Genomic DNA, 20,999 nt, shown 5'->3' on the forward strand with positions numbered 1-20,999 from the left:
GCTTTTCCTAAAAAAGCTCTTTATACAAGATCTAGACCTCATCCATGCTTGCTACTACTGTAACCTTAGGTTACGGCCAAGCCTCACCTTAGATTACGCCATAACCTTCATCCTATGCCGAAACTCAATTAGCCTTCTCCCGAAATTGCAACCCTTGGGTCAGGTCAAATCTATCCATATTTTAGCTTTAATCCATAACCCTCAAACCTGGGTTAAGCCATCAGTCCAAATATGGACATAAGCATACGTTACCTCAGCCTCTCCCAAGCATCCATTTGAAGCAAAGAGAGATAGAGAGAGAAAAAGACAAAACGTACGCGGAGGGCCAAAAAAGCATATGAGACCATGGAATCTGAATTCATCATGAGAGTACACCCACTAAGAACACCTCTAAGAAAGAACTACTAATGAAACTAAGAACTACGAGAAAGAAATCATGTCGAAGAATTCTTGTCATGTGTCCTATATCATGTCTCAAGCATGAGTGACCTAAGCTTTGTGTGGGCTTGACTAGGATCCCATCTTGAGTTGTAGTGTTTCTGCATGTCTAATCTACTGCTAACTTGCTCTGCCCCTCTCTGTAGGATGCACCCATGGGTGGCACAAGGCAGCCTGACACTGAGAAGCTACATTGAATTGGGTAGGTTAGCATTGCGCCTAAGTCTAGTCTCCTATTGACCTAGCATACCTAAAAATCAAGGTCTCGATCCCGACGCCTCCCTCCCGCTTCTTCTTTTGTAAAGAAAATGTACATGATTCTTCTGTAAAGAAAATGTACATGATCTCCTCTTGTCTAGGGTGTGTCCCAAAACAGGTCTCATGAGTCTAGACCTAAGTCGAGTGAACCGTGTATGAAGAGTGCAGCACATCTCTAGTTTAAGTAGTCAATGACTCTCCTCATATCCACGTATCCATGGGAGAAAAGGCATGCTCCTCAGTTTCCACCTCATGTGGATCACAAAGTGTGTAAAACTTCAGGTCACAACACCAAAACTTCAGGTCTCTACGGTGTTGTGTGGCTTCAATCCCTTGACCTAACTCAATATGGCATCTATAAAATGGCCCTAGCCTGGCCCTTCGTGATCCATACTACATTGGAGAGTAGATATCCTGGTGCTTGAATGAAGCCATCCTTGCTCTGGTGGAGGAAATGTGCCCTATAGAAAGTCATCCTGGTCCCACCAAGAGGTCTTCATGTCCTATGGATGTATACCTATCATAGGTCATCTTGATTATATGATGAATCAATTGTTGAGCCAAACACAAGAAAGGGGTGTCTAGTGAGTATTGATATGGCCGTAAATGGTCAATAGAATTGAAACCGTATGGAGACTCAAGCATACCACAACTGCTCATCTCCCTCCACCACAAGCTGCTTGGACAATGAGAGGGTCCTCCATGGTAGTCTCTCATGGCTTGCATCTCTCCAGCCGAATGCTTGACCCCGTTTCAGATAGGTGATGATCTAGAATGAGGCATCTGTGTGGAGGGCTCTCACGAGTGGAAAACTCTGCCAAAATGATGTCATGTGGAGTACATGTCTTTCCCCAAATCATACAAGATAGCATCATGATCCATAGTCTCTCAAAATCAATCCACTCGCCCTCTCTCAAGTCCAATGCCCAAAACGCTCCTGCATATAAGGATGTCAATCAAGCAAGAGAATCAAAGAACAAGGATTTCATGCTCTTGTGATGGAAGTGTCTCAAAACACTGTCGCTCTTGGCTCGAGCATGCCTCTGGTCAAGCATGTGTGCACTAATGGTTTCATGGTAACCTTGGGACCTATGAACGTTCACGCTAGTATACATAGGATCTGAATCACAACCGACTCCTCTGCAAGTGTGAAAGTCTCACGTTGGAGCAGAGCTCCATTAGTGTTGAAGATCATAACTTGGTTTTATCCATGTTTATCTTCACGTCTCAGCTCTCACATAAATCTTGCACTGCTGTCAAATGCATCTATAGCACCCTTGTTGCGTATGAGATAAATACCACATCGTTTTGCATATAGCAAGATGGGTATGATAGACCATGCTAGAGCCGATCCTCAACCTCCTACGGTATCCCCATCTCATCAATGTAGAGGTCAGCAGGGTGGGGAGAGAGGGTACCCTTGCTTAACCCCAAAGGTGTTGCTCACCTCCTCGAATAATCTTGTCGCTATGCACTTTGCCCATGACTTTCTCGTACAACGCCATGACTACCAATATAAAATCATCTACAATGTCTAAGGCTCGGGATCGTGCAATGAGGCAAGCCTATTGTACTGAGTCAAAGGCCTTGCAAAAATCCACAAAGCAGCAATATACCCTCGTTTCTGGTGATGGGCCCCTATGATGGCTTTTGGGATGAAGATGTGAAACAATGTGGATCAATATCCTCTAAGACTTGTATGTCTTGTTGCTTGAATACATGCGCTCTTAGTTTGCTCACTGATGTGTAATCTCTGGTGCATTCATGGGATCCCCTGCCTTGTAGAATGGGTATGATGGTGTCTGTGGTCCGAGAGGTCAGAAAGCCACTGTAGGAGACTTCATTAAACAGTTTGACTAGGACTAGAACAAGTATTCCCCACCCAAGGGTCAACTCTGTTTGGAGGCCCTAATGATCCTTGGCTTCACCATTTTGAAAGCTTCTAAATGGCCTCTTGCAAACGTGCCATGGTGAAAAGCCTGGGAATGTTCTCCAAGTCGGAGAGAATGAGAGAGAAAGAAAGAAAGAAAGATATATTAACGTCCGCGGGAGGCCTCGCGGGCCTATGGGACAAAAGTGCGGAAACAATGTAAACTCATACAAGCCACTGTGGGCTGGAACGAAGGGCTCGCTAAGGCCCTCGCTGAGTACTAGAAAACACATAAACTGAAGTACTAATGTAGTACATCATATCAAGTCAGGCCAGAGAAGCCAAATAGTGTGTAACATGAGTGAGGCATGTCAGGCGCTCAGGGCTAATGCTCCAAGAACATGATCTGGCTCCATGTATCCAGGCTCCGTGATAGCTCTCTGGTGTGACGCAAAGAGCTCACGTATCTACATCTGTCGAGCTGTCTAGCGCTTCGGTGTGAAATACCTCGATCGAGGTATCGTCTCCAATGAAATTCGCACACGAGGACAACCGAACCAAGCCAATACCTCGATCGACGTCCTAGTATGAGATCCGAGGGCGCTACCATTGCCTTTTTCAAGAGGGACATGAGATCAGCAGGATGCGACCACCACGTCACAGGATACTGAGGTGGATCGAGCGCAGAGGCAGGTCACCGACTTCTATGCATTTGAGTCAGCTCCAGGGCACTTGGGAGTAGAGGAGGAGCTAGCTGACATGAGAGATAGATGGGTCAGTACAGGGAGTCGACACGATACCACTACTGGACGAGGAACATGGGGATCTCACATGCAATAGGAGACTAGAGCACACACGATTGAGGTTCGATCTATCTCAGCTCTCCTCAGAGGCGATCGACAGAGACGTGGCATTACACTTGACATAGCCCATCGGATCTAGAGATCGAGGAGACCACGCCCCCCACCACACCCTTCACAAGGGGTACACACCTCTTCATGCACATACACTTTGGAGTACACACCTTTTCATGTGTGACTCTTCACTCTCTATATAAGAGAGGCCCAACTATATGGATAACACACTACAAACACTACAGACACTCAAGCAATACAAATATTCTTTGTTCTCTGCTATTTCAGTCTCCTTTCTATTCCTTAGCACATTTTTAAATATAGTAAATCTAGGATTTCTTACAGTGGTATCAGAGCAAATTTCGCTCCTGCCTATAGGAAATGCCCCCCACCTTCTAGCGCCTATCTGATACATCTCTTTCCGCTAGAAGGATATCCGCGCACATTGTGCATGGAAGAGATGGAGAGAATGAGCGTAAAAAATTTTAGCGCCAACCCCACCTAAAGTCATCAATGGCCTCTCCATCTCCTTCACATCACGAGTTGATGTGAATGGACACGACAAAAATCGTGTCTTTTGATGTGCTTGGGCTGTCCTAAAACCAAGGGACGCACCTTTTTCACCATCGGACGTACCTTTTGATGAAGAGTTTTGACTCCTCACCCAAGGGACACACCCCATCGTGGAAAAAAGGACACACACCTTTTCGTGTGGGCACACCCTTTTTTCAAACAGGGTCACACCCCTTCATAAAAAGGTATACCTATTCCAAGGGTCACACCCCTTAGAATAGGCACACCCTTTGGCACCAAGCACCGACTTACAAAAGCGTACCTAGAGGGCCTAAAAAGGGGAACCAACCCTATACCCAAGGCCTAACCCTAGACTACCCAAGGGTTCTCTAAACCCACGTTTTAATTTTTTGGCAACCACCAACCAGCAAGGCGGAAATCAATCGTGATTTCCGTATGCCTTCTCCGCTCCAAAACGGCTGTACGTGTTTCCACCTTCTCCTTTGCAAACAGGCTGCGCCCTTCGTCAGGCTTCCATCCTGCCTCTTCTGGATCGTTTTCAGAAGCTGACTCTCTCTGGTTCATCGCCATACCCGCCTGTGACCAGCAGCCCTTGCTGCCCATCTCTCACGATTCAGACCAGCCTGCCTCTTGCTGCTCATCTCGCCACCCTCACCATTGAACTGCGGCCTTTTTTTTTTGCTGCCTTTTCAATCACACTCAAACAAGCCAAGCCCTGCTCTTCCATGGTACGCAGCAAATAGCACAGCTTCAATGCAGAAGACAGCGCCAGGCTACGAACTTCCACGCAGGAAAAGTGCGCCAGATCTCATGCAATCTGCAAAACGCCTCTACCAACGTCTCTTCTGCCTCGAAAGTCTCGCCAGGTACTTGTTGCTTGTTCACACATCCACGTGGACTTGCAAAGACAGCAACATGGACCTCCGGACAGAGATCTGCAGGCCTTTTCTATGCAGCTAATTGGCAGATCTAATCTATGCCAGGTGGATTCTTTCCATTCTATTTCTAAGGATTCTCTTTCATATTGTTATTTGCCGCTCATTATCAAATTACGGCAAATGAAAGCCTCCTCCTTAAAGCATGGAAACCCCTGGTAATTCACTAGCCCCTTCAAGGACACCTCAGGCATCATCTACCACACAATATCGTGTTCAGATTGCACAACCAGCCCATTTCGGAGCTTTTGCATCGTGGGTCTTCTCTGTCACGTGCCCTTCCAGTGATTTGGACCACATCCTATACCTTTGCGTGAGGCACCTCAATTACATTACTTCCTCAGCACAGTCTAGGTTGTGTTCCACGAGACACGTAGATACCCAGAACCCGATATTCCTCACGAGTTTGCTGTCCATCTTTGGAGAGACTTTTACCCCTCAGCTTCAATATCTCCAGGGTACTCTCCACCTCCTTCAGCTCCCAGATATCCTCCTACACAGGTTTTACCTTCCCCAAGACAGTATTTACACTCGGCACTCCTTCTCCTGGATATCCTCCACTTCCGACAGCAGCTCCTTATCCCTTCTCAGATCTGTGGACTCTGCAACCTACCTCTATACTCTCACGAGCAGTAACACCCACTTCGGCATCACCAATGTTACCTCAGACAGGACCTCCTTTACCAAATTTCCACGGGTGGTTCCATCCTTCCTCGCCTACCCCCTCCAACATGAGCAACCTCAGGGAGACACTGACAAAGGATCCTCCTGTGTACCTCAACCAACCTTTTTCCAGCCCTACCTAGATATTTTTCCACAGGAATTGCCAAAGTAGTTACCACCTCAACAACCAGTGGATCACCCGATTGAGCTTATTCCCGGTAGTAATCCACCGTCGAAACCTCCTTATCGGGTTTCTTACACTCCAAATGAAGAAATCCAAAGACATGTGACCGAACTACTCGACAAAGGTCACATTCGGCCCAGTCGCAACCCTTTCAGATCTCCTGTACTACTGTAAAAAAAAGAATAAGTCAATGTGCCTCTACATCGACTACCGAGCCCTCAACAAGCTTACTATAAAAAACAAGTATCCATTGCCTCGCATCGATGACCTCTTCGATCAACTTCTTCACACAACACAATTCTCAAAGATTGATCTTCGTTCAGGTTATCATCAAATTCGCATACGAGAAGGCGATGAGTACAAGACATCTTTATATGAATGTTTGGTCATGCCTTTTGGGTTGAACAATGCCCCGGCCACATTCATGACACTAATGAACGACATCTTCAGGCCTTTCCTCGATAAGTTCGTCATCATTTACCTCGATAACATCCTCGTTTTCAGCAGATCCCTACATGAGCACAAACAACATCTTCACCAAGTTTTTGAAGTTCTCCGCGCAAATTCTCTCTAGATCAACGTTGAGAAGAGTGAGTTCTTCAAGACCCAACTCGAATATTTGGGACATGTTATTTCAGCTCAAGGCATCTCTGTGGCTCCCAAGAAGGTCAAGGTAATCCGAAACTGGCCTACTCCTAAGAATGTTCACAATGTCCGCTCTTTTCTCGGATTGGCAAACTTCTACCATACAAAGGTCTATCAGTTTTCCGAAATCGCAGCTCCTATGTCCGAATTATTAAAAAGCACAGCAGTTTTTCAGTGGCTTCCCGAAACAGAGTATAGTTTCCAACAACTCAAGCAAGCACTCACTAGTTATGGCTATTGCTGACCCAAACCTTCCATTTGAGGTCATGACCGACGCTTCCGACATCGCTACAGGAGCAGTCTTGATGCAAGAAGGCAGAGTTATTGCTTTTGACAGCCATAAACATTCCGATATCCAAACCCGATACCCGATTTATGATAAGGAGTTTCTTGCCATTGTACATGCTTATCGCTCTTGGAAACATTATCTCATAGGAGCCGACTCGGTGGTCAAGACAGACCATCACTCTCTAAAGTATATCTTTACTCAGCCAGTCATGAACGCTCGACAAGCACGCTGGGTTGAGTTTCTGACCAACTTTCACATGACCATTGAGGACATTCCAGGACTACGCAATGTAGTTGCAGATGCTCTCAGCAGGTTAACTCTAGCATCAACTATGGTAATCTCTACATTATCTGTGGATGTTCCGAATTCATTCAAAGGGAAGTATTTCAATGATAAAGACTTCGGCACAGCAGTACAAGTTCTTTCAAAAGATCAACCTTCAACTTCCGAACAGAAAATTTTCTCATATTATTCTTATACGGACGACCTTCTGTATTATCAAGATCGCGTCTGTGTACCACATGACACGGATGTTCGGCGTCTTTTGTTAAAAGAGCATCATGTAGTTCCTTATGCTGCCCATCCAAGCATCAACAAGACTTACAGATTACTCAATGCAACATACTGTTGGCCTTAGATGAAAAGCAACGTCATCAAAATGGTTACATCTTGCTTATCTTGTCAACAAATGAAAGCAAGCCGACGACTTCCAGCAGGACTTCTTCAGCCTCTTCTAGTTCCAACTGAAAGGTGGGAAAGTGTTTCCATGGATTTTATTACAACACTACCACGATCCCCCAGAGGTAACACTTAGATTATGGTAATTGTTGATCGATTGTCCAAAATGGCACACTTTGTTGCTTGCAAAAGAAGTGCACAGGCTCCGGATATTGCCAAACTTTTCATACAACACATCTTCCGAAACCATGGATTGCCCAAGAATATCGTCTCCGATACAGATCCTAAGTTTACAAGTCACTTTTGGATTTCACTATTCGAATCTTTGGGTACAACTCTATATCAGTTCATTATCTCCACCAGGGTCTTATTTTGAGTGGGAGGGGATGTCACGATCTGTGACATATTCCAAAGTGTATGTGCATGAAGAGGTGTGTATCCCTTGTGAAGGGTGTGACCCTTGATGAGAGGGTACATTACAATGGTAGTGTCTCTTCAATAGAATATCTCTTGTGAAGGGTTGTGCCTCATAGGGAGTGTCCTGTCGAAAGGGCATACCCTTCCACAAGTGTCCATTCATTAAATCATCCATAAGTTTAAGGTATAGAGGGAGTACACACCTTTTCATGTGTGACTCTTCATTCTCTATATAAGAGAGGCCCAACTATATGGATAACACAAATATTCCTTGTTCTCTGCTATTTCAGTCTCCTTTCTATTCCTTAGCACATTTCTAAATATAGTAAATCTAGGATTTCTTACATAGAGCCCAATACAGACCTAATCCTGGAAGTGGATCGGTCATGAGAGTGGGCCAAACCCATGTCTCTCTTGAAAAAGGCAATGGTAGCGCTCTCGGATCTCATACTAGGAGGGGCACATACAAAGAAAGTGCTCCTCGGTCTCGACTTGACCCCATCGTGCATAGAATACAAGTCCGCTGCTCTAAGGGTATGCATGCAGCTCTCCTTGCCTCAATCCTCAGCTGATGGGAGGAGACTCGCATCTGTCCAATGGCAATCCTCAGTGCATGTGAGACTCCTCTGTCCTCAAGATACTGGGGTCTGATGATGAGGCCATCCTCCGATACTCTCAAGAAATGGTCATAGTAGAGCTAGGTCTTGGTGGGGAACTCCTGCACCCCCCCCCCCCCAAGTCCGAAGTGTGTGAAGCTGGAGGAGGTCTAACCGTATGATGCGGTTAATCTCATCTCGCGGAATCAGCTTGGGGGGTGCATCCATGCTGTACTGAAAAGGGGGGAGCCTGTCCATATGAATGCCATGATTGGCGAACCAAGCAGAGACACGTGCATACCATGCTGTATCAAATCCACTCTCTGCTAGTCGAATAGAGGATTCCAATGCCAGTCTCGGTAGCCTCTCACGAGGTAGGTCCCAGACTCTATGGAGGAAGGTCACTGTCTGAAAGGTGGCATCGATCTGAAGAGGAGTCATAGCAAACTCTGCCTGTACTTTCTAATGGAGGACTGAGGGCTTACTACGAATCATCTTGGATCCCATGATTATCTGTAGCCGCTCAAATCTCTTCCACTCTGCTGCTGAAATATCACACCCCCAGAACGGTGCTGCATACATGGCTGCCAGGCCAAAGCACCATATCCTCGTGTGAGGCATGCTCGAGCTGCATGGATCATCGTGAAAACTGGCCCAATGAAAACTGACCCAAGTATGTGTAGGACTGCACAATCTGAGAGAGAGAGAGAGAGAGAGAGAGAGAGAGGTTCCGTTGACATCTTTGGCAAACCCAAAAGAATTTACACAAGAGTCAACAGCTACAACCATTGTTTCCACACTCAAATTTTAGAGAACATAACGCCGAGATAACGCCCTCCACTATTAATCCTTTGGAGAGACTACGTGCATTGCTATTTAGTTTCTCGCTCGTAAGCAACATGCATTAAAAAAAAGTCTTGCCGAAAAACATTGGGCTCAATATTTCCTTCAAAATCTACATTATGAAGCCATTATCACAATGTTTGCTACAGCCATGAAAGGTGAAAGAATTGAAGGAAAAAGTAAAACTACGAGCCATGGACTCCCATGAATAAAATACTTTAATATGCCAATTCCCAAGGAAAATGGAAGTCAACCCCAGGTAGAAAAATATGCAATGCTTTACTTCAAAATAAATTCCAACATAGGTCTATGGATCAGACCTGTGGGTGACAAAAACAACTGGGCGGTCTCCAACACCAGCTCCAACCAATTTATCAAGAAGCATTGCACTCACCTCCTACAAAAGATCAGCAAGTATAATCCCCATATTAATACTTCCACTTACAGGAGTCTACAAAAAGTTCTCTCTCCAAAAATTGGATAGCTCTTCCATTGTTAACACAAGCAATTACAAAATAGCCATCACATGCCGAAATTGCCAATAATAGTTGCCACCTTTTCTTCTTCTTCTTAAAGTATGCATATTTCGAAGTGTATGCCTCTCTCTCTCTCTCTCTCTCTCTCTCTCTCTCTCTCTCTCTCCAAACACGTCATCCTATGCACATGAGGTCACTACAGAGGGACACAACCCATATGAGATGATACATGATGACATCACAGAGTTCTCCAAGCAGGGAGACACCCTCCTTCTAGGACAAGTGGACCTGCTAGACTTTGCATACGAGAGAGATCCCCACATAGTTCTAGAGCTAGATGCAGCTGAGCTCAGGATACTGAGACACTCCGGAGATGCCACACGTGACAGGGTGCACGTGACATCTACTTGCGTTGGGGGCAGCCCATGACCTGACTACCTACTGGGCCCATTAGCCTTTGCCATGCACATACACGACTTCACTATACCTCCTCCCCCACTCGGGGCTGACCACTCATACCTGGCCTTCCGTATCTCTGCTATTATGCTAGCCACAGGGAGAGCTCCTCCCACTCCTGCTCATGTCTAGATCCACTTTGACCATGCCCTCGACCCAATGTATGTGAGTCTCTTAGCAACAAAGCTTCCCACCCTACTTGGAGATGATATAGACCCCGCCCGCACCTCAGACACCCTTGCCTCACTGGTAGGATGCTGCCACCACGACCCGATCCACACGGGCCCAAGATGGGACGTCATCTGAGGAAAAACAGATCTTCCGACGACTGACATGTTGTACGGGGCGGGCCTTCCTCACACATGATGGATGAGATTATCATATCATTTCGACGAGGAGATCCGACCACTAGATGAGGGCTTCTATCGTAGGGGAAGTGACCTATTCCCATCAATGATCCAAATGTGTGGCACCCTTATGCATGCTCTCTCTATGATGCCCCGATGAAAGCACCACCGGATATGTCCTCTATGCATAGGCCCACTACCTGTCACTTGTACGATGTGGTCTTTCTTCTTCCATTGAGGGCCTCCAGCGACATCTAGATGTACTTAAGACCTTTTTAGAGAGCAATTCACATTCGACAGGTTGCCAGTAGAGATTGTTGTGTCTTCTCCGGCCTGATCTTTACAAATGAGAACAGCCATGCAAGCCCTATTGAGCAGGGGCTATGCCGCACTTGCTAGGCTCAAGCGCCAGTGCTTTCACTCCCATCTCCAGGATCCTAAGACCAAGCCACTTCTCTTGGACTCTTTGGTCAGCCCATCTCGTGGCAATTCTTGCTACGGCTCCGACCTATCGGAGGTGGATTAGGCTTCGAGTACAGAGGCTCCAAGTTTTACTTCTCGTACGGATGATCCACAGTAACCCTTCAATCCCACACCAAAGCCTCCTGCCTGAGTTCGGAGTTGTTCCCCTCTAGCTTGACGGAGAATTCCAGGTTATTGTATACCTTCACAAATTTTGGCTCCATGAGCTCAAGATGGCACAAGTTACCGTGGCTGGCCTTATCCACATCCATGAAATTAGTGACAGAGGGAGATAAGAGATGTTGGCCATGCCCAAACATGCAGACGGTTTGCGAGTCTTGAACTTCACACCCTATCATGAGGCAAACAAAGTCTTTCGAGAGGAGTTCATACGATTGCGCACATACAAGACCTGGTTAACCGCACTTTGAGGATCTCGATAGGGCAATTTCGTGTTTCCTCTCATTGACTACACATTGAGACTGGACGGGCTGAAAGCATCCCGCTTTTGCACTCTATGCTACGCACACGGTTATGACCCCAGGGTCATAGCATGAACTAGAATTAATGATGAGGTTAGGTCCAAGCATTGGGCCCTTTAAAGGGGTTAGTTACGACATAAGTGTATGTGTGCCCTTAAGATAAGGACTCCCCTAGGTAAGTCTATAAGTATGAGTTGTGGGCTCATTTACAGAGATCTATTTTGCAGGTCTTAGCGTCAGAGTTGGACCTAGATGCAGATTAAGGCAGGCATTCCAACGTGGACCATAGGTTAGAAAGACCATAAGGGGAGCTAGCCAGCTCACCCCCAGCCCCGAAGATCCAGTATAAAGAATCACCCTCCAAGCCTGAGGTTAGCTAAGCATTGCACCATGTCCATGACCACAACCCTTGTGTCCCATATCACAAGAGTCCACCAGTCCAGGTGTTCAACCAAACTAGGGATAGGCCTGGTCATGGTCCCAGTATCCCAAAGGCATATTTGGAGATCCACATGCACAGAGACCTTTGATGGCTCCCAAATCCACACTTCACACATATTGGCTAGTATTTGGACAGATATTGTACACACCTTGATGACCATTTGGGTGAGCATGCAGGGGCTTTCCCGGTTGGCTTCTGCTAGGAGGACAATTTCCCTAGGGAGTGGAGTGGCTCCTCGTTTTTCAGGGGCACACAAGAAGCTTGAGGTGGCATTTTTCAGCCTCAACCTTGGTGCTTTTCTAGCGCTCTGTGATGAGCACACTTTGCCCACTTAGGCTGTTTTGTTTCTCATGCCTTCCACGATGTACTTCTGCCATGAGCTTCGCTCTTGGGGTTTCTTTCCTACTTACTAGAAATCTCTTCATTGGAAAAGAAAAGAGAGTAGAACTTGGATTACACCCAAGCTTGGGCCTAGCTGAGCACTTTGCTTTCGTCTTTGTAATATGAGATCTGAGGCCGTCACCATCATCTATTCAAAGATGGATTCGGACCCCTCTCTAGCCTCCTCATCCATCTGGCTCAGAGACGAGTGGTCATTTTCCTTCATGGGATAGTACGACACAAAGACCAGCTACTCAAGATACATATTAGGTCTAATCGGAGTCGAACTAGAGGGTGATTCCTCATTTTAGGAAAGCGGTCCCCAAGACAGGATGCAGCCAAGACCCGGAGAGAGACACAATAGCAGCACATTGATCTTCCCTCTATGTTAGCTGGCCCAGGGACACAGCCAACTATGACAGTGGCACTTGTCTGACAAAGAGCTATTTCGAGACGGCGGCCACCGCAAGTCGATCAGCATAGCGCTCCATCATAAGTTTCATCTCTCAACGATCCTAGTCTAAACTTCAAGGAATGATAGAGCCCACAACCTTTGGAGTCACTCGGTTATAGACTTCCAACGTCACCTTAAGAGCACTATTTTCAAAGCACAAACTGTTGACGATTCAATAGATGAAACCAAAGCTGTCTCATGTCATGCATGCAAGACCCCTAGTCAAAGCCACAATCCCATTTGTCCTAAAGCGGTGTGATGAGCACAAGCAATCGATACAGCAAATTGAAAGAAATGCTTCATTTGCGCAAGATAAGTCAAATCCTTAGGAGAGGTCATCTTTACAGCTTGAATCCTTTCTCGAGTCTAAGTTTGTTCAATAAGACACAGCATCAGGACGATGCTAAAATATGCTGCCAAGGATTTGCAAGGCAAATAAGGAATCACGGTGCCTTCTCTTGCCATAGGCAAGAGATCACAGTGGACCAGCAACAATCATTGACAACTATCAAGATGTCACAAAGGCAGATCCTGTACATCTTTTAGTTTTGTACAGCACATTGGAAATAGAACAGCCAATAAATGTAGAATAGAAGCTCCAAAATAGAAAAACCCTGATACAGGAGTGTGCTCAGAGTGCCACCATCTAGAAGCCAATAGACTGCCTAGATGTGGGCCCCCGGCACCTCGTAGTGCTGTCTTCTACCTCCATCTGGCACCTTTACAAAACTTGTCAGCCTGCGTGCTCTCAAGAGCTTCAGTGGGCTGGTTGTGGTCATGCTTTTCTAGCACTCCTTGCTGCTCCTTTTCATAGATGAAGATCTGCAGCCTGAGTAATTGCAGAATGAGTGGATCCTAGACCTCCTTGCTGCCCTGCTCTGCAGCCAAAGGTGAGACACTAGTGAATTGCCTGGACCACAATTGGGGCCCTATTTAGGACTGGGGAGCTTTAAATCTGGGCGCCCAGATCCATAGACTGGCAAACCAGTCTACTTTTGCTGCACTAATACTGCGGACTGTACTGACTGTACAGCCAACCCTGTCAGCCACCTGCCGACTGCCCAGACTGGGCCTACCTGAGCCAGCAGACTGCCGACCCAGACTGCTCCCCTGTCCCATCGACCGACCTATTACTGAGAAGCCCCAGAGCTGGCAGACCAGATCCACGGACTGGCCAGCCAGTCTACTTTTGCTGCACTTGTACTTACTGTACAACCAACCCTGTCAGCCACCTGGGCGGCTGACCTGTTACTGGGCCCATAAATGGCCCTGGGCTTTTAATGCCCTTGTATCTGCCCCATCAGTGGGCCCTTCTGCCCACCATCTAGGACACAGCAGGAGCTTAGTGCTGCCCTCTCACAGCAGCCACTCGTCTCTCTTCATGCTGCCACGTGGCAGCCTGCATGCTTTTCCCCCAGATCTGCCCCCATGGCAATCTTCTTGTATGCCCACGTGGCACCTCTCTGACCGCTTTTTATGTTACAAGTCAGCCTTAGCCATGTCCTCTTCATTTGGGGGATCAGAAGGTTACTCCTATATGCCAACATATTCCCTATAGAAAGTTCAGCAGAAGGGGATGTCACATGTACGATGCAGAGCATTTATCTGCAGGCTAAGTGGGCATAAGTATCCCACATGTGAGCACTGTAATCAAATGGCTTGGGTAGTAGCATAGAGGGGCAACTGGCAGGCCGCCCTATAGCAAGCAGAGACCAGCCAATCGACAAGCAACCTGATTGACCAGGGAACAGCCAGCTGGTCAGCCTGGTCACTCAAGAACAGCCCAGTTTTTTTTTTTAAAGAAAAGAACAGCAGTCTTTGTCCAGTTCTCTTGCAACCTATGACAAACCGCATCACACCATAGTTTAAATAAAGAAAGCAAAGATGAGAAATTATTTATGTTACTATATTTCTAGCTTGTGAAGAGAAACGAGGACTCTCCTGAAAGCTTCCTTACATGAATCAAAACTTGTGCACATTCCAACTTCCAAGAGAGCCTAAGGAGCATGGAGAGCCATGGGGACAAATGCCCCCGAGGAGTAGGGAAGTGAGGAAAAAATAATTAAAAAATAAGCAAGAAGTGGAAGAAGACGAGGTCACGGATGCAAGCAAATCGATTATCGAATTCTAAGAGAAGCCAGCCACTTGCAGCCCAGTTTTTTGTTTTTCTTAGAAAAGAACAGCCCAGTCAAATCAGGTATGGTTCAAACCATCCAGGCCCTTCCCAACCCATATCAATAGATCCTAGCCAGCCACTTGCAATAGCAATCAGACCTCATGCAGCCTTATTCAAAGCAACAGCAAGTAGTCAGTGTAAAGTAGCAGGAGAGCACAGAGATGCAGCCACAGATCATGGCATCCGCATTATGATCGGTAGCATGAAACAGGAGTTCCTTAATTGTTACATGAAATACAGTGTGTGTGTAAAGAGTAAGGACTCCCTGCCCTACTGCATTCCGTGCTCTCCAGTTTTGCATGATAATTTCAATCTACCCTAATTTCACTCTGTGAAATCATCTTTACTCCTTGAAAATACCCTTTAATACAGAATACCAAAGAAGTGTGGTCATCATCCTGTTATTCATGAAAAATAATTTAGACAAATGATAGAATTCACCTGTAGAGGAAGCGTTGCACCCGACCATTGAGAAAGATTTGTCTGCACATAAGATTAAAGCACAGAATTTTGTGCGTATTAAACACAACCACCCCTAGTGAACAAGAAAAGTTCTACCACGGTTTAAAGCAATAAAAGGCATTCAAAGCTTGGGAAGCACCTCACCAAGCACAGCATTTAATTGAACAATTATGAAGGAAGCACTCTTCTGTATACTAGCGCCTAACCATACCACAAAATAAGGAGAAAAAAGCAGACTCAAAAAGACCTTGTACTTCAGTGTCAGCAAGCGGCATGCTGGAAGGTCATTTGCAAGCCATTGTTTTGGCCAACATGTCCCTTCTCTCCCAGAATCAACATCAACCTTCTCCACCAAACGGTCCAAACCTGCCGTGCCAGTTGTGGGAGCTATATCATCAGCAATGCGCCAAGTTTTGAAAGGACCACCACACAACCCATGCACAAAGACCACATCCATGCCAAAGTCACCGTAACGTTTCGAGGTTTCCTGCTCTAGGAGTCCAGACATATTTGCAATAGTGGATCTTGTATCACTCGTTACTCTAAAAACAGCATCTGAACATTTGGATGATCCTTCCTCCCCATGCGAATTTTTCCAATGTGATGATTCTGTATTTAACAAAAACACATTGTCTTCGTAGTGAGGCCATGGCAGTTGCCCGTTTACCTGGAGGTCAGGCCCAGGTTGCAAAGAGCTACTCTGGGACGCCTCTATATTTAACAAAGTTACGCGAGCATAACTGAGTGTTTTTAAGTCATTGCAACTGGGAACTCGATTATCAGCACAATCCTCTAACCATTTGCACCAAGGCTCATCCTGTTTGATAAGAGCTGATGCTGCTGATTGAAGAGATAAGATAGAGAGTAGACGAGCAGCATGCTTCCGAAGATGAGCTGCTGAAGGCACTGTTGACTTAATAAAGTTCATCGCTTCAACCTCTGGTTGTTGTGTGTCTGATACTTTATTGTGTTCCAAAGATTCCAATGCCTTTAATGCCTCACTAGTCTCCAATGCCAGCCACTTGTCATAATCATCACTAAGCATAAAGTTTTTTAGTAATTGAAGGCCACCTGCCTCGATTATTTTTACTTGGCGAGATTTGTCTTCTGCTGATAGCTCTGTCAAAGCTTTCATGGCCTTGAGCGTAGCAACAGCGGCACCAGCAGCTGTAAGCTTTGCCTTAGGATCCTTTCTCACCCCTTTGATCAGATTTTGAAAGGTATCCAGCATAAGCAGGTCTCCCCAGGGAGAATCAGGGGCATTTGTTGACATCCTGCCATGAGTGATTCCTTGTGCCTCTCCAACAGAGAGCCATATGACTTTTGTTAACTCGGCAGCCGCCTGAGTAGCAATTTGATTTGCATGGTTCTGCAAGCAAACTACTTTTTCAGATACACTATGATTTAAACTTCATTCACCTTATATTCCTACCAGCAAGATTGCTTGCATGATAGTATTCAAACAGCATGTCCAATACCATTCAGAACCACATTTCCTAGACAGTTTAAAAAAGTATACATACCCATTGAAGCCATCAATTTGTTTAATCTAACTGACTTATATATGTTCGTAAATTGGTCCTACTCACCATACCTGGACCAGACCTTTAGCATTGGCTTTGCTGGAATAGACATACCCCTTGGCGGAGTCCACCCTAGCACCATTCATTGCCTCACTAAGGAGCATGACCAACCAAGCTTGTGAAAGCGGAATACCAGCCTGCCCAAGTCCATCTAGCAAATGTGCAAGAACTCTTGCCGCTGCAGAACGAGCTATGCCTTCTAAGCTGTTATTGCATACCCAGTGAAGTAAAATACTCGACCATTTTTTCCCCTCCTGCAGTGACAAGCCTGCACCACTAAAACTGATAACTTCAAGTGCCTGGGCCAGCAGTTTCTGTACATGTATATCTTTATCTGTCTGTTTAGCAAGCTCTCTCATCAAAGGCAAACTTTTCTCTGAGACTGCTTTCCGTGCATTTGCACTCCTCCTTATACACGAATAGAAGGAACTAAATGCCACCCTTGCAAGTTGTGTATCTTCAACATCGGAGGCTTGGAGTGCTGTTTTCAGCAATGCGCTACTCCATGTGACTGCAGGTTCATCAGAACCCATCTCCAAAAGACATTGTGCAGCAATGGCTCCATGCCATTTCACTGTACGTTCTGGTGCTGTTACAGCTGCCATAACAGCCTCACCATCCTTATCCAGCTCTGCTATCTTTGCACAATTGGCACTCGATGCCTGTGCCCATGTTGCAACTGCCCAGGCTGCCAATGGCACCGCAACATACCTACCTTGAAGGTCATCCCAGAGGCCATCGGTACCACGGTTTTCTTTAAGCCTCACTGATTTCCCTGCATTGGAAATTCCTGCAGTAATAAAATGAACTTTTGACAGTGGACAGGTTTGCCAATGTTGACCAGAACTCCAGCATGTTGCCGACATTGACCAGTCAGGTAAGAAGGTCCTTGTCAACCTAGTGAGGGAGAGAAAATGTTGGCTGTTCTGGACCTCAACTACACCAGTGCCTCCTAGAACCCTCGTCCCAATTCCACCTTTATCTTCCCCGCTTGTTTCATCATCGTCTTGACTTTCATCCAGATACAGGCCACCATCCTTCATAACCTTCAAAGCTGCAGCAATATCCTTTGCATCCGCACTTCCAGAAAGCTTGGGTACAATGCCACCCTTATCACTAGTCTCACAACTTGATGTTATTATGTCCATCATGGCTGTAACAAGCATACTTCTACCTCTTGATCTTTCCGTGTCCTCTTGAAACAGTTGCAGCTCAGTCTGATCAAAAGCACGACCAACCAAATCCACGATTGAGCTCATTGCGTTCCATTTTGACTTTCAATAACTAAAAACGGACAAAACTCCATCGTTTATAGAACTACTCAAAACCTGGTTTCCCTCCTACGTTTCTCCATAATAATAAAATAGGCTCTTAAAATATCCAAGGTTACAAACAAGTGAGTACAAGTACTCATGAGCACTGCCTTAGGTTCTCCTAGACGCAAACGATTGTCAAGATGAATGGATGATATGCAAAGAGATTTGCAAACTCTATGTGTGTGTGCGAGAGGGGGAGAGAGAGAGTTCTTAAAAAAGAATGAGTGTGTGTGCGCGCGGACGTGCGCGTGTGTGTGAGAGAGAGAGAACCGGGGCACTTGGCAAGAAACTGTGTGGGACAGTTTTTTACAAAAGTGTTAGTATAGCGCTGCCTGGAAGGCAGTGCTAATAAATAGCGTATAGCTAAAAAAAGGAGCCTGGAATGTCGCCGTGGCAATGACATCAGAAGATGACTCTGGTCTAAATTAAAATTGAAATAGAAAGGAAAGAGGGTGTCTCTTCATCACCTTATTCTTAGGTTGTATTGAAGCGGTGAAACGCAACAGATGTGACATAGCATTAGGTCTGGCCAGCAGCTCCTCGCATGTTTTAGCATCCCACATAATGTGGGCAATAGCTCGACCAGCCTCAGCCTGAATTAGCCTATATTCAAGTTCGCCATGCCCCACAGCTTCTAACAACCAATCCGCTACCGCACCATTACCTGCTTCCAGTAAGGCTCTCCTCCTCGAATGACTGGCCCCTGAAATATCTGCGAGCAGCGAAACAACCCTCAATCTCCATCGCAAGACCAAATCATCAGTAGAATCCTCGCCTTTGCTCAAAATGGCGCCCAAACATTGCAACAGCACTAGCAGTGCAATCGCTGTCTGAAAAGCTTTCGTGAACACGCCGGTTGAAGCGTTCAAGAGGCCCTCAAACATGCTGGCAACCCTTTTCCCAATATCCACGGCCGAATCCCACAAATCTGAAACCGCCGTTGACAAAATCGTAGTCGGCGTTTCATCCAAGGGCGCACTGTCATCATCTTTAGTTGGGACTGCTAGCAGCAATAATGCAATGGCGCCTGCTCCAGCGAACCAAGCACCCAAGGTTCCAGTAATACTACCAGTCCGCCGCGCGACCAAAAGATCCTTAGCCGCTGCATTAATAGAATCAAACCGGTGATGCGAGGTAGGCAATTTCAACGAACAACAATTGAAATTTTCAACGGCCACATCCTGATTGCCCGAGTGAATTCCAACAAAATTAGTATTTCTACAGGATCTTCCGCTGAGAGCACTCGTGTTTCTGAGGTGCGGGAAGAAGCGTCGAGAGGTGCGCAACGCGGAACATCCGCACAACATGCGTCCGAGAAATTCAGCGTTGAACCTCGACAAATTTGAGCACGCGTTTCCAATTGATCGGAGCATTAGAACGCATATCCCTTCCTGAGTCCCTTGTTGTTGTTGTTGTTGGTTTTTGTGTGTTATAGAACGAAAGAAGCGAGCGAGCGAGTCCGTTTGCGAGGGACCAACAAGACAGAGCACAATATATATATATATATATATATATGGTGGTCGAGACGGCAAGCCACGTGTCAGCGCTCCCTGCAACCTTCGATTCACATGGGCGTAGTATATGCGGTGGCCTTGAGCGCATATGCGTAAATGAATCTTAACGAATTTCGGTGAATTGAAATTGTCTACATCTCTAACCACCATTTCTGCCAACCCCACCTAAAAGGTTCTGCCTATAGCACGACTCGATTCAATTTTTCTTATGTGGACATGTCGCGACCATGGTAGAAATTCTCAAGTTTCTGTTCCTCTTCTTTGTTAACCTCTATTTTTGTCAACGTCTTCATGTTGAGTTAAAGCTAGCCGATTTGCTTCTCGCACAATGGGTGCTAATGGATACACTATTTCAAAAAATTTGATAACTTTGTCGGATTTGCATTAAATTTTTTACAGCTAATTTGTAATTTTTATGTACCGCCCTCCAATTTGTGCTAGCCTCATCTGCCATGAAGCCTTTGAAATCGCATGCAATTCACCATGACGTGATTTAGCTTCAACCAAAATAGGACTTGAGCCTGAGTGTTTTCCTCCTCCATCTCACATATGGGCACCATCATTAGCTCTTGGACACTACATCATACATGCAAGTAAAGTGAGGCATAACCATCCTCCTTTTCATTGCCGAAGGTGCTGGACAAAAAAAAATCATTTCCTTACCTCGGATCATATACGTGTGCAGCCATGGTTGTCCACCCACATACGCGTCGCACATGGTCAAAACAGATCCAATTATTGCGTAGATCTCCACCTCCAGTGCGCTGCATGCAGTTCACTAGATCAACCCCTGAAGCAAGCCCTGTCATTGACATCTTGAAGATGAAGCACGTGCTTTCATCATCAACAACTTGGCCGAGGAAGAGGCTCCCATGAAAAATATGGTGAGCACATCTTGCTTCAGTTTTGGGAGTTTGCACTCCATGGCCTGCTCACTTTCAGCACGAGCACCTCGCACCATGTGCTTGAACTTATGGGAGAAAATGCATTTTAGCATGTGTCACAATGCTTATGAGATGGGAAACACTTGTATCCACCACTTTTTTGCCCTCAATGCATTACCTGTTCTTCTGGACGAGAGGCTCTAGCTCCTCAAGCATTGTCGATAACTCGGAGCCTGTGAGAGAGACGCCTTGGTTGCGCATGAGGGCACTTGTTACTAGTTTCTTGACGACGGTCATTTGGAGGTGCCATGGACATGTTGCACCGAAGTCCTTCACCATGTCTTCCACCATGCACCTGAG

General features: G+C 46.0%; 1 protein-coding gene across 2 annotated transcripts in view; it reads right to left on the minus strand.

The window, feature by feature from the left end:
- The window catches only part of LOC147897249 (alpha/beta-Hydrolases superfamily protein), a 74,845-nt gene extending 55,155 nt beyond the window's left edge, over positions 1-19,690 (minus strand). For both annotated transcript variants that reach the window (XM_087380236.1, XM_087380235.1), the window contains exons 1-5: positions 18,709-19,690; positions 16,937-18,142; positions 15,590-16,711; positions 15,322-15,363; positions 9,525-9,601 (exon numbers count right to left, since the gene is read on the minus strand). In XM_087380236.1, the coding sequence (XP_087236362.1) occupies positions 9,525-9,601; positions 15,322-15,363; positions 15,590-16,711; positions 16,937-18,142; positions 18,709-19,614 (3,353 nt within the window). In that variant the 5' untranslated portion in view covers positions 19,615-19,690. The remainder of the gene's footprint in view (positions 1-9,524; positions 9,602-15,321; positions 15,364-15,589; positions 16,712-16,936; positions 18,143-18,708) is intronic.
- Between the last annotated feature and the right edge of the window lie 1,309 nt (positions 19,691-20,999).

This window comes from Dipteris shenzhenensis, chromosome 10, assembly GCF_047967505.1.
Source record: "Dipteris shenzhenensis isolate YYH24624 ecotype China chromosome 10, Dip_SZ_1.0, whole genome shotgun sequence".
NCBI lineage: Eukaryota > Viridiplantae > Streptophyta > Polypodiopsida > Gleicheniales > Dipteridaceae > Dipteris > Dipteris shenzhenensis.